The 12375-nt window shown below is 47.9% G+C and overlaps 1 protein-coding gene across 1 annotated transcript; it reads left to right on the top strand.

The window, feature by feature from the left end:
• The first annotated feature begins 1420 nt into the window (after positions 1-1420).
• Positions 1421-12029, top strand: Aqp11 (aquaporin 11). The gene is made up of 3 exons (XM_021634805.2): positions 1421-2228; positions 8995-9111; positions 10821-12029. The coding sequence occupies exons 1-3, from the start codon at positions 1610-1612 to the stop codon at positions 10898-10900; spliced, it is 816 nt and encodes a 271-aa protein (XP_021490480.1). The 5' UTR covers positions 1421-1609; the 3' UTR covers positions 10901-12029.
• The last annotated feature ends 346 nt before the right edge of the window (positions 12030-12375 follow it).

The raw sequence follows: 12375 nt of genomic DNA, 5'->3' as shown, positions 1-12375 counted from the left end.
TGCATCATCTAAGACAAGATTCGCTTACTCATCAAAGCCCATACATAATGCAGCCCTCTATCTGAATATTCACTTGCGCACACACCTCTTCAGCTTCTGGCCCTGGCTGTGGTAGTGCCGTGGTGGCAGTCACAAAGATCTCACGAGAAGGAAGGTCACCTCAGAAAACAACTTTCCGAACTATTCTTATTTTAAATACCCTTCTTGTTGGTGGTGGTGGTTTTCGTTTGTTTGTAGACAGGGTTTCTCTTGTGTAGCCCTTGGCTGTCTTGGCCTCAATTTGTAGACCAGGCTGGCCTTGAACTCACAGATACACCTACCTCTGCCTCCCTGGGTGCTGGGATTAAAGGCATATGCCACCATGCCTGGTGTATCTGAAATACCTTCATGGCAAACTTTATTATAGATGTTAATTGGGCTGGAATTCTTGACTCTCAGCTGGTGTGAGACTTCAGTTCTGGGCTAGCATCCTTCCCATGGCCCCTTAAACTCCCTTCTTCCCATCCTGCCTCCCAGTGACCCAGTACTCTGGGAAGAAAACCTTTCCCAGGGTCTACTCTGCCGTCCCTTCCCACACTGGACGCCACTGCGAGTAAGCAAACAATGATTTCTTCCTGTTTTACCACCTCATGATGAAGATAACAAAAGCATTATAAAACCTCGGAGGACTTCATGCCTAAAGGTGCTTACTGAGGACCTGAGTTTGATTTCTGGAACCCACCGCGTGGAAGGAGAAGGAAGGAGGTGGTTCCCAGGCCACACACGACACGAGATGGTGAATGGCGCGCCCCTAAATATATTCATATATAAATATAATTTGTATATTTATATAATTAAACAATAAAAAAAAGAGAACAAACACCCAAAGTTTAGAAATAGCGGTGATAGCTGGATAATGGTGTGAATGTAATTAACGTCAATTGTACACGTAAAATGGATATATATTTTTTCCCACACTTACGAAAATGTTTGGGGGGGATGAAGAAAACCAAAGCTCTAACACCCCGCCGCACAGGTCGAACCTCGGTTCTCCTGCCCACTCCTAGCTGACCGCAGCTCCTTCCCTAAGGGACGTGTCCTCGTTCCTCAACCTCAGCCTGTCCATTGGTAAGAACCGGATGGCTGCAGAGATGACCTCTGGGGCTCCGCGGAGTACGGTTTCCGGAGGGCGCAAAGTTCAAGGCGGCGTTCCCGGGCCACGCTCCGGGTGCAACAGGCGCGGCCGGCAGCGCCGCAGGGTCTTAGGCCCGGGGTCGGGCGGCCGGTGCCCGGCGCGCCAGCGCCGTGCGCGTGCGCGGCGATCTCGGGCCGCGGCCCCAGGCGAGCGGAAGGCGGCCGAGGGCGGGTACGCGTGGGGCTCTGCCGACCGTTGCCCCTCCGCCAGTGCCCGGGAACAGCTCCCTCGCCGCCTCTCCTCCCCCCTCCCCGGCTGCGGTCACATCTGCACAGCGCAGCCGGGGAGGGGCGGAGCCCTCCGGCGCGGCGCTCGGGCTCTCGCTGCTCGGCCCGCCCTGAGGGGCGTGGGAGGGCGGGGCGCGGACTTCGGCCTCCAGCCCCCGACGCTCCTCTTTCTCGGGCGCCCTCGGCCATCCCCTGCGGTGAGGGAGCCATGTCCGCGCTGCTGGGGCTCCCGCCCGAGGTGCGGGACACCTGCATCTCGCTTGGGCTGATGCTGTTGGTCGTGCTGTTCATGGGGCTGGCCCGCGTGATCGCCCGGCAGCAGCTGCACAGGCCCGCGGTCCACGCCTTCGTCCTGGAGTTTCTAGCCACCTTCCAGCTCTGCTACTGCACCCATGAGCTCCATCTGCTGAGCGAGCAGGACCCCGCGCACCCCACCTGGACGCTGACCCTCATCTACTTCTTTTCCTTGGTGCATGGCCTGACCCTGGTGGGCACAGCTAGCAACCCGTGCGGCGTGGTGATGCAGATGATTCTGGGGTCTATGTCCCCCGAGACGGGTGCCATGAGGTTGCTGGCGCAGCTGGTTAGTGCCCTTTGCAGCAGGTACTGCGTAAGCGCCCTGTGGAGCCTGGGGTTGACCAAGTACCACTTCAGCGAGAGGAGCTTAGCCTGCAAGAATCCCATCCACACGGACCTGTCCAAAGCCATCATCACAGAGGCCGTCTGCTCCTTTATTTTCCACAGCGCCCTGCTGCACTTCCAGGAGGTCCGAACCAAGCTGCGCATCCACCTGCTGGCTGCCATCATCACCTTTTTGGCCTATGCAGGTATGTCATTCCCACAAAACACTTGGCGGTCCCCAGCCTCTCTGAGCTGAGGTTCCAGGACCTTTTCCAATACATTTGAGCCCCCTACTCCAATGCGATGCAAATACTTGCACCCTACCCCGGGGCCATTCATTATTCTAACCACCCATCAGCCAGTGCCTAGCAGCAACAGCAACATACAGATAGATTTTCTTTCAGCGCTGTTTTGCACACTCAGAGAAAGCAGACACTCCGGTGCCGAAACTAAGATCCTGGTAGATTACAGCCGAGGGCTTAGATAGCCTCCAAGGGGACAGTTTTAGTGTTAGAAAGGCGGCTTATCAGTTACGGCTTCCATGCCAGCGTGGTATGGATTGCTTCTGACACTCTTACCGAGAAACCAACCGGTCTAAAAGTTCCGCCCAGCTTAAAGTGCATGATTGGTTGGTAGTTAAGAGTGGAGGGCAGAAATTCTGTAGTTGCATTTCCTACTTTTTTCCTCCTGTTTACTGGTCATATTTATGTTGAGTTGCACGTGAACATTTTAAATAGACTATCGTGAATGATGTGTTTCAAAATTTAGGTTTTGCTTAAAGGTGCTCTTTAAAAACAATTATCAGTTGGCGTGGTGGTGCAGGCCTTTAATCCCAGCATTTGGGAGGCAGAGACAGGTGGATCTCCCTGTGATGCCAGCCAGGACAGCCGCGGCTACACAGAGAAACCCTGTCTCAAAAAAACCAAAACAAAAAACAAACAAAAATTCTCAGCTGTGGCACATGCTTGTAACCCCAGGATTCGGGAAGCAGAAGGATTATGTTAAATTCGAAACCCTGTCTAAGGAAAACAAAACAAAATCCAGGGAAAAAAAATGTCCGGAAGTCTTATTTATTTACCTTGACAAAGCTCAGCTGCAGTAGGAATTCAAAAACCGTTTCATGATAAAATGGGCCTTTTAAAAGAGTACTTTTACCAAGATTAGAGTGGAATGTTTTAGAAACATGGAGAGAACACAGGAAGCTTAGTTATAGTCTTATCTTCTACCCCTTGGAAGTGAAACTGGGTGCTGGCGCTCAGTGGTAAAGAGCTTGCCTCGCATTCACGAGGGTCTGGCTTCAATCCTAGGTACCACAAACAAAATTCCTTGAAACACAGTAGACACGTGCTTCAGGTGTGTGCTTGACTTCCTAGGGCGACGTGAAAGACTTCACAGGTTTCCTTTCTTTGGATCTGGTACTGTTTTTTTCGTAGACCCACATGAAAATACATCGTCTTTGAGGGGCCAGTGCTGCGCATGAGCAGTGTTACACCACAGTGGCGTTCCACGTCTGCCAGTTAAAGCAGCAAAGAGCCGCGCAGGTGACGCATGCCTGTGATACTTGTAGAGGTAGTAGGTAGAGGCAGGACGATTAAGGTGGTCGCCTGCTACATACTGGGTGAGAGGCCAGCCTGGGCTACATGGGACCCTGTCTCCAGACACAAACACTCAAAAATAAAAATCTGATATTGTTTTATAATTAAAAAATTAGCCATACCTGGATATTTCTCATCCCAAGCTGCTACTCCTGCCTCTGTTGATTGTTGTGAAGTCTTCCTGTATTTTTATGTTTTTAGCACCAAGTTATGATTCCATAAATAATGGATATACGATTGACTACTCCTGGAGTTGGGATGTAGTTCAAAGACAGAACACTTGCCTGTATGCACAGGGCCCTGGGCTCTTGCAAGAGCTAAAAAGCCATTCCCAAGAGAAACAAAACCATACTTGGAGTAATTCTTAAGTAGAAGGCGAGTGGAGAAGAACTCTAGAATGTCAGTTTGAGGGCTCTGAAACTCTGCTGGTTCCTTGAAATGTGAATACTCTGGGGCAAACCAACCTCTGATGCAGAGGTTCTCAACAATCTTTTCCAACCCTCTGGAGGAGTTTTAAAAATATACCCATGCAGGTGCAGTTATCAGAATCTGCCTGCTCTGGGAAGGAGCCTGGGCAGTGGCATGGTTTGTCGGTCTCCCCAGGTGACCCCATTATGAAAACACGGTTGTGAGCACCGTTCTGGAGTCCAGACCAGCCTTGTCCAACTCAGCAGCACTAGCTCCATTTGCCTATTTAGATTTAAATTAAACAAACCTTCAGCACTCCCAGGCAGCAGGCACCTTTCACATTCACGCATCACATTATGCTATAGCTGGTGGCTACAATTTCGGACGCGGCTTGAGACTACAGACTGGAACCAAATACAGGGCTGGCTGTAAAGCTTCATAAATTCACATTCTATTACATTTGCATTTTTCACTGCCTTTCCACCAATATAAGGGAGACAAGAGGACTCCCCGGGGGCCTGTTATAGACCAAAGCACTCTGCTAAAAAATTCATGAGTGATCTCAGTTCTTACGATTATCCAGGGAGGAGCACATTATTACTCTCCCTATTTTAAGTAAAGTGAGTGACTCTCAGAAGTGACATGACTGGCCTTAGGTTGCAGGCCGTCCAGGCTGGAATCATGGCTCACACGGCTGGGTATCAGTTCTAACATTTGTGTACTTGTCTGCGTTTCTGCAGTGTGTTCTGAGTTGCAAAAGCACACACGATTACCTACACTCGCCTATACGAGGGAATGAAGTCATGACATATGCCACATGCAGGAACACCCTGTTAAACAGAAGAAGCCCAGCAACAAGAAGGGCAAACACTGTGTGACTCTACTTCCGAGAAACACCTAAAACAAGCAAACTCAAGGAGTGAGGGAATAGACAGAGGTTACTAGAACAGGAAACGAGGAAAGATTGGGGGGATGTATTGTAGAGTAGGTACAGGATTTGTGTTTGAGGCAATGAGAAACTTTGAAAACTTTGGGTCAGGGAGCTCAGTACTCAAGAAGCTAAGACAAGAGGATGAAATTCAGGTGAGCCTGGGCTGTGTACTGAGTGTCAGGCCAGCCTAGGCTACACAAGATCCCAACATAAACAGGATGAAAAAGAAGACACTGGGAAAACTTTTAGGGGCTGGAATACTTTTGGGAAAGGATAGTGCTCATGCCAGACCGCATTCTCAATTCAAAGAACAGCAAATGGCATACTGTATGACCATATGTGTGTGAGAGAGAATTTAAAGTTTTTAATAATCAAGTTATTCTGTTGCCAATGAACCCTTTAGCCCCAGATGAAACAGTTTTCTAATTTTAAGATCTTACAGAGACATCACTTTGCTCCTGTGTAGTGTGAAACTCCGAGAGGAGGCTGGGGAAGAGGCTTGGGGTCCTTTTTGCCTAGAGTGCCCACCCTGGAAGACTTTCCAGATAATAAATCTTAACTGTTCCAAAGAGAACAGGTGGCCTTAGACTGCTTGGGTGTCTGAGGCAGACCTGAGCAGCAGAGCTACAGGCTCATGGCATTATGTATTCTTTTTTGTGGTTGGAAACTAAGCCTGTGGCCTAGTGCATGCTAAACACATGCTTTGCCTAGCACTGAATTTTTATATGTAAGCAGAGGCCACTGATATGATCACCCATTATATACCTACTGTCTTCCCTGCCAAAGGGGAAAAGCTCTGTAGGTATATGTGTGCATGTGTGTGTGTGTATTTAATAGTCTTTTTTGCTGTGTTACTATCCAGGCTGCTCTCAAACTCAGTCAATCCTTCCAAGCTTCCTTTTTCTAAAACAGTTAAATTTATTTATTTATTTTGTGTGTGCATGTGGGGTGGAGTGGGGTATGTGTGCATACTATAGCACGTGTGTAAAGGTCTGAGGATAACTCAGAGAGTCAAATATCCCCTTCCACCATGTGGGTCTCTGATTGAACTCAGGTTGTCAAGCAAGTATCTCAAGCTTCAGAGCCATCTTGCTGGCCTCACCTCTACTGCCTGAACTGTTGGGATTCCAGGCGCGTAGCACCAGCCCTGGAATTGTTAGCTATGAGCTATTAATAACGATTGTAAGCAAATCTTGCTTAATTTGGGTTTTGGAAGAATTTACTTCAGTGATCAAGGTAATTGAGAACTACATCCATTTTCTGTGCTCTCTACGACATGGTGCCCATGACCACCTACATACAATAAGCTGTGAGCAGAGATCAGACATGCTTTCCAGAATCTATAAACCAGGACTCAGATTAATACCCAAGTAAGAAGTAAGATTTTGAGATTAATCTCCTCTCCACCTCCTTCAGTAAGTAGTCTGGAGAAACTAGTCTTTTTACTTCAGTTTACTTTTTTTGGGTTTTTAGTCTCCATCCGGCCATAATTGTAAGTGAGAATATTTGTCCAAAGAAAAATAAACTAAGAGCATTATACATGTTCTCATTTTCCACAGGAAATGGAAACAAGCACTGATTTGCAAATAAAAATTAGTTTCAGACCTGGTGAGACAGCTCAGAGGGTAAAGACACTTGCCACCAAGCCTTATGACCCTGAGTTTGCTCCCTGGGACCCACATGGTGGAAGGAGAAGCAGCTCTTAAAAAGAGGGCACTCTGACCACCACACGAGTGCTGGCGCATTCAGGCACATCCTCCTCACCAAGTAAACACTCGTGTGTAAACAAACAACTGGTCTAATTTGGCGTTAAGGGGCCAGGTTGAGTTGGGCTGTGCCCTTAGATGTTTGAGCCCTCAGTTTCTTTATCTTTAAGATGGACACTATCTCAGTGGGTATGAAGAACTGTGTTACAGACTTGCTGCTTCTTCCCAGCATACAGCAAACGGGGTCTTTTGCCCTGGAACATCCCACACATTTCCTGCATGCCAGGGACATTTGTGCAGGATTGCTGACCTCGTTCACATCTCCTTCAGTCTGCAGTGCAGCCTGCCGACAGCCCAGCACAGCCACCCAGCACCCGAGGGGGACTGCCCTCCTCTCAGCACCCACACCTCAGACAGTACAGGATGCCTGCCTTCTCAGGAAAAGCTGGCCTGTGCAGGCATCAAGGCAGCGCACCTGGCTTTACTTGTAAACTCTCAATTTTCAAGCTTTGGTTAATCCTTAAACCTTCTTGGAAATTACACTGGTTGAGAACTGGAACTAGGAAAGCCATGGGGTGACTGAGCCACTGTGAGGCACCTAAGCCGGACTGTCTCCTGGTAAGCCCGCAGCCATCTTTAGATTGTGGTCTGCCCTGTTCCTACAGGACCGTCGAAAACCAGAACAAATCCACCAACTTTGCTTCATTCTAGCTTTCACTTATTTATTGAACATCTATTAGGCAAAGTTTTAAGAAGCTGAATCTAATTACTGTGTTCATGTAAACATAAAAGCCTCACATCTGTTCCCTGGGTTCTTTTCATGGTAGTTGTTTAGTGTTTGTCTTGGAGATTTATGTTCATAAAAAATTTCTAATTTCTTCAAAATAGTGCATGTTGTTCCAGATAAGCCTGTTTGCCTTAACCACCGTTCTGGACATTTACATTTCCTAGTTCCTTCCTAGAAGCTAACAGCTTTCTATGTCTGTGTACAGAAGAATCACTTACTGTTGTACAGTGGTTCTCCTCTGGGGACAGCTGGTGGAATCTGTGATTGTTGGATAGTTACGAAGTTGGCAAGGGGTGGGTAGATGTCCTGCAGTACACAGGAAAGCCTCTAACAACGAAGGATTGCATAGCAAACCTGCCGAATGGGTTACCGTTTGTTACAGCTGTGGGAGCGCTCTCGGGCGGCTGCTTCATTTCGGCTGGACCATGGTGGGGTCAAAAGCCAAGAGCCCTTGCTCCCCCCGGCTGCCAGTGCTTGTTGTCTGGGCCCCTTGGTTCCCTCCTATGGCCTCTCGTCTTCCAGCAGCCTAGGCACTATTTACAGGTTCAGGGCATTGTTTCAAGGGAGCAACATGTGGGGCTTCCAAACAAGACTCCAGCTGAGGCTCTGCTTTCCGAACTCAGCACGGCCTCTGCTGCACTTGGCCAACTCAGTCACAGAGCCAACCCATATTCAAGGTCCTAGTAGCAGTTCCCACAAGGCTCTGAGGAGCACGGACGCTTGGTGCTTCGAGGGAGGGTTAGAGAGGACAAGGGCAGTGAAAGAGCTTGAGTCCTAGGACCTAAGAGACTTCATGGTGTTGGACCCGACAGTCCTCGTATGCCAGGGGCTGCAGTACTGAAATAATGCGGCATGAGGGCAGTGGCTCGAGGCCACGTCTGATGACAAATGCCTGACACTTGCCATAACATCCGTCAGGACATCACAGAGATCTAAAAGTCTCTGTGTCTGTCCATGGTGTTTAGTATAAGGGGACTCAATTTTACTATTTGTTTTGTTTTTGTGGAACGGAAATGGCCAGCTGCCAATCAAACAGTTCTCCTGAAAGCCTGGAGTAGCCACGCCTCGTTAGGTTTAAATCCCAGGGTGACTGTCGTGATGGCCCCGTTTGTAACTGCCAAGGCGTGAGCAGTAACTGTGCTGCCGGGCTGCGACGCTGGAGAAGGCCTCAGCCAGTGGTGAATCTGCTGCATTACTCGACAGCTGCCTCGCAACGCTGCTCCATTGTTCTCTGCTGGGAAATCAAATTAGTAAATCCTCGGAGAGGCTCTTAATTCCCAGCTCCACTTCCTCCCTTCTATCAAGACAGTTAGCACGCTACAGAGGTCTGTGTCCATGCCAGACTCTGAGGCTTCCACTTGGAAGAACTAATGGAACTGTGGCTGTCTTGGGGTACTTCATGGGCATAGAAAGCTCTGGGCTAGTGCTGCTCGGGCTCTCATCTTCCTTGTGGGCTGTGTGGTCAGGATGGTCAGGGGTTCTGTACTCATTTCAGCATTGTTGTCTTTTTAACTGATTCCTGTCTTACCCTTGTTGCTCTTACAGGAGGAAGCCTCACAGGAGCGCTGTTTAACCCCGCCCTGGCGCTGTCGCTCCATTTTCCGTGCTTTGATCAATCTTTCTATAAGTTTTTTGTAGTATACTGGCTTGCTCCTTCTCTAGGTAAGTATGTTTTTTATTGTCTGAAAGGTTAGCTTAATTTTAAATTAATTGATGTGTAGGGTGTTTCGAGTGCATGAGTGTGCACTGTCGGTGTGTCTCGTGCCCTTGGATACCCTGGAAGTGCAGTTATACAAGGGTGAGCTGTCCTGTGGGTGCTGGGAAGTGAAACCAATTTCTCTGAAGAGCAACCAGTGCTCTTAACTGCCAAGCCATCTCCCAGCCCCAAGATTAGGATGTTATAAATATTTTAAAATATGGTACACAAGAACATTATTAAGACATGTCAATTTCTAAAGCCAGAGAATATACAAAAACAACAAAAAAGCAAGCAAACAAACAAAAACCCAGAAAACTTGTTTACATGCTTAAGCATTTTTATTTGTGCAGGGTCCTTTGGAACTGTGTGTGCCGTGCACTCAACCGTGTGTGCGCGTGTGGAGGTTGGAGGGTGATTTGGGAGTCTATAACCGTGTGCGCGCGTGTGGAGGCTGGAGGGTGATTTAGGAGTCTACTTTGAAGACAGGGTCTTTCACTGAACCTGGGGCTCCCTTGTTTTGGTTAGACTGGCTGGCCAGTGAGCTCCAGTCTCTACCCATCTCTGCCCCTTCCAAGTGCTGGGGTTACAAGGCACATGCTGCCATGCCCAGCTTTCATGTGGGTGCCGGGGCAGGATTCAGAACTCAGGCTTGTGCAGCAAGCACCGACCCACCGACCCACCGACCCAGCTCCTGATGCTAAGTCAGGGGTGCTGGCGCACTTCCGTGCTTCCCTAGCAGGCAGGGGCAGAGAAGGGTAATCACTGCCACTCAAAAATAATCTTTTAGCTGGGCCTGTCATGCAGCCTGAAATTCTAGTTATTCGGGAGGCGGAGCAGGAGGATTACAGGGTAAGGCCTGCTTGTGCTACAAAGCAATTTTTAAGTCCAGCCTGGACAGCTTAGTGAGACTGTCCCAAAAGTATAAAGTTATAAAGGGGGGGGGGGAGTGGGACACAGCTCGTGGTAGAAAACTTGCCTTGCACCCACAAGTTCTTGGGTTCTACCTCTAAAACCACAATAATTGTTCTTTAAATAGCCAAGGATGTGGCTCTGTGGGCAGAGTGCTTGCTGTACCCTGAGTTCATCCCTGGCACTGTACAGTAGGGCCTGTAGTCTCGGCACCTGAGAGGTGAGCAGGAGGTTCAGAAGTACAGAGAGTGCTCAGACCAGCCTGGGCTACAAGGGACCTACCTTAACATAATAAAATCAATCAACCAAACAATCTAATTTCCCACCCAAATTTGATTAAGGAGCAAGAGCCTACCGTGTGTGTGAACATTCTGGGCGAACATCCCAAGACAGGCTATTCTTCTCTGGGAGGAGATTTTTCTTCTCCTTAATCTTTAAATCGACCTTTAACCTACTTTAAATCAAGAACAACAAAAACACCACAATGCTTGGGCTCCGGCCTCCCTAGCCACCCCTGAGGGATGAAGCCCTACAGAGGAACAAATGACTCAGACCCAAGGCCTCCCACCAAGGTGGTAGAGGTAAAACTTTAAGCACTCGGGTCCAGTGTTGTCTGAATCAGTGGTGTCCGCCCCTGTTCTGAGGGTGCAATCCTTTTGAGGACTGAAGAGAAACGTGAGCGCAGTGATCTTAACTCACACCCTGAGCTGTCACTACCTTCCCCACAGCTGCCGGCTTCACGTTCCTGTGTTCTGTCTTTCAGGTGTACTGCTGCTGATCCTCATGTTCAGCTTTTTCCTTCCATGGCTGCATAACAACCAAATGACTAATAAAAAGGAGTAACTGTTCCCAAAGACTCAAGCTAAGTCCCGGGACAGTCAAGCTGGACGTGGCAGATCTGCTCACCTTCCAAACACTGGACTGTTTACCTCCTTCGTGGAAGGTTTTCACTACCTGGACTTAAAATTACTGTGAAAATGAGGTAGCCTGTATTTCCCAGTTAAGACTTGTCCTTCTGAGTGCTGTATTAAATGCTGCTAGAAAAGGCTCATTCATTAAACCTCTATAAATCCAAAGTGATTATTAACTCTGATGAAAAACAAGTGAATAACAAAGTGAAGCAGGGGAGGGTCACTGGTCAGGCAGGACCAAAGAAATCCTGTCTCAAGTGTCCCTCTGAATGAACTGGAATTCCAAGCCCGACTGTCTCACAGGCTCAAGAAGGTGCTTTTCAGCCACACTTTTTAGTGACACTATCTATCAGTGATGGCATGTTTTAATAAAAAGTTGGTTTGGGAAATACCTTTTATACCTGCTCATCCTCAAAAGGTTTCCCATTGGTTCGACAGTGTCTCACTTACAGTCTGGTGGCCTGAAACTTCCTATGTAGATCAGGTTGGCCTCAAACATGCAGTGGGGCTCTTGCTGCTACCTCCCAGGAGCTGAGGTTACAGGGGTGTGCTGCCACAGCCAGGTTCTTCATTTTGTTTTTATTTGGGGGTAAAGGACTCTTACTCTGTAGCCCAGGCTGGCCTTGAACTTACTACCATCTTCCTGAGTGCTGGGATTGTAAGTATGCACTACCATAACTGCCTCAGACATCCTAGATTTTAAATAGATTCTAATTTAAAATATTTAAGTAGACAATTTCAGTCATATTGAATAGAATAGAATAGACACACACTAAGATTTGATCTTTTCACTTCCTCAATTGCACTTGACCGCTACCTGGAGAAGCAGGTAGGTTTTCTTTCTGTTGCTTTAATTTTCTAATGATACACCGAAATGCTCAGTAACAGCTAATGACAAAATGTGGATTGTCTAGAGGTGTTGTGTGACTCCACCCAATGCTGTGGAGGCAAATGCAATGCTTTATACTTCCATTTCAGCAGCAAAAATTCTCTTCAGTCATCCCTGACTGGAGTAAAAGGTTCTGAAGAAAACATTAAATTCTTTGTATCAAATTTAGAAACTCAGTATTTTCTCTTTATTTTGTGTGTGTGTGAGTACATGTATGTGTATGAACATGTATGGGCAGGTACCCAAGGAGGCCAGAAAGGGCAGCGGGTTCCCTGGAGGTGGCGTTAGAGGTGTTATAAGCTGCCTTCTGAGTTCGGAGAACCAGTTAGGTCCTTTAGAAGAGCAGCCAGTGCTCTTGACTGCTAAGCCATCTCTTAGTCCTTATTGGTGCCTTTTGAAGTTTAAAGAGCCTTCAACTTTTCTCCACTGCAGTAATGCACTACAGCCTCATTACTGTAGTCCAGATTTTATTTAGAAATTTGTTTTGTTTCTTGGTAAAATGTGTGGGTGAGTGCATA

This window comes from Meriones unguiculatus, chromosome 14, assembly GCF_030254825.1.
Source record: "Meriones unguiculatus strain TT.TT164.6M chromosome 14, Bangor_MerUng_6.1, whole genome shotgun sequence".
Taxonomy (NCBI): Eukaryota; Metazoa; Chordata; class Mammalia; order Rodentia; family Muridae; genus Meriones; species Meriones unguiculatus.
The sequence above is the reverse complement of the archived record's forward strand: the minus strand, read 5'-3'. Positions and strand labels throughout refer to the sequence as shown.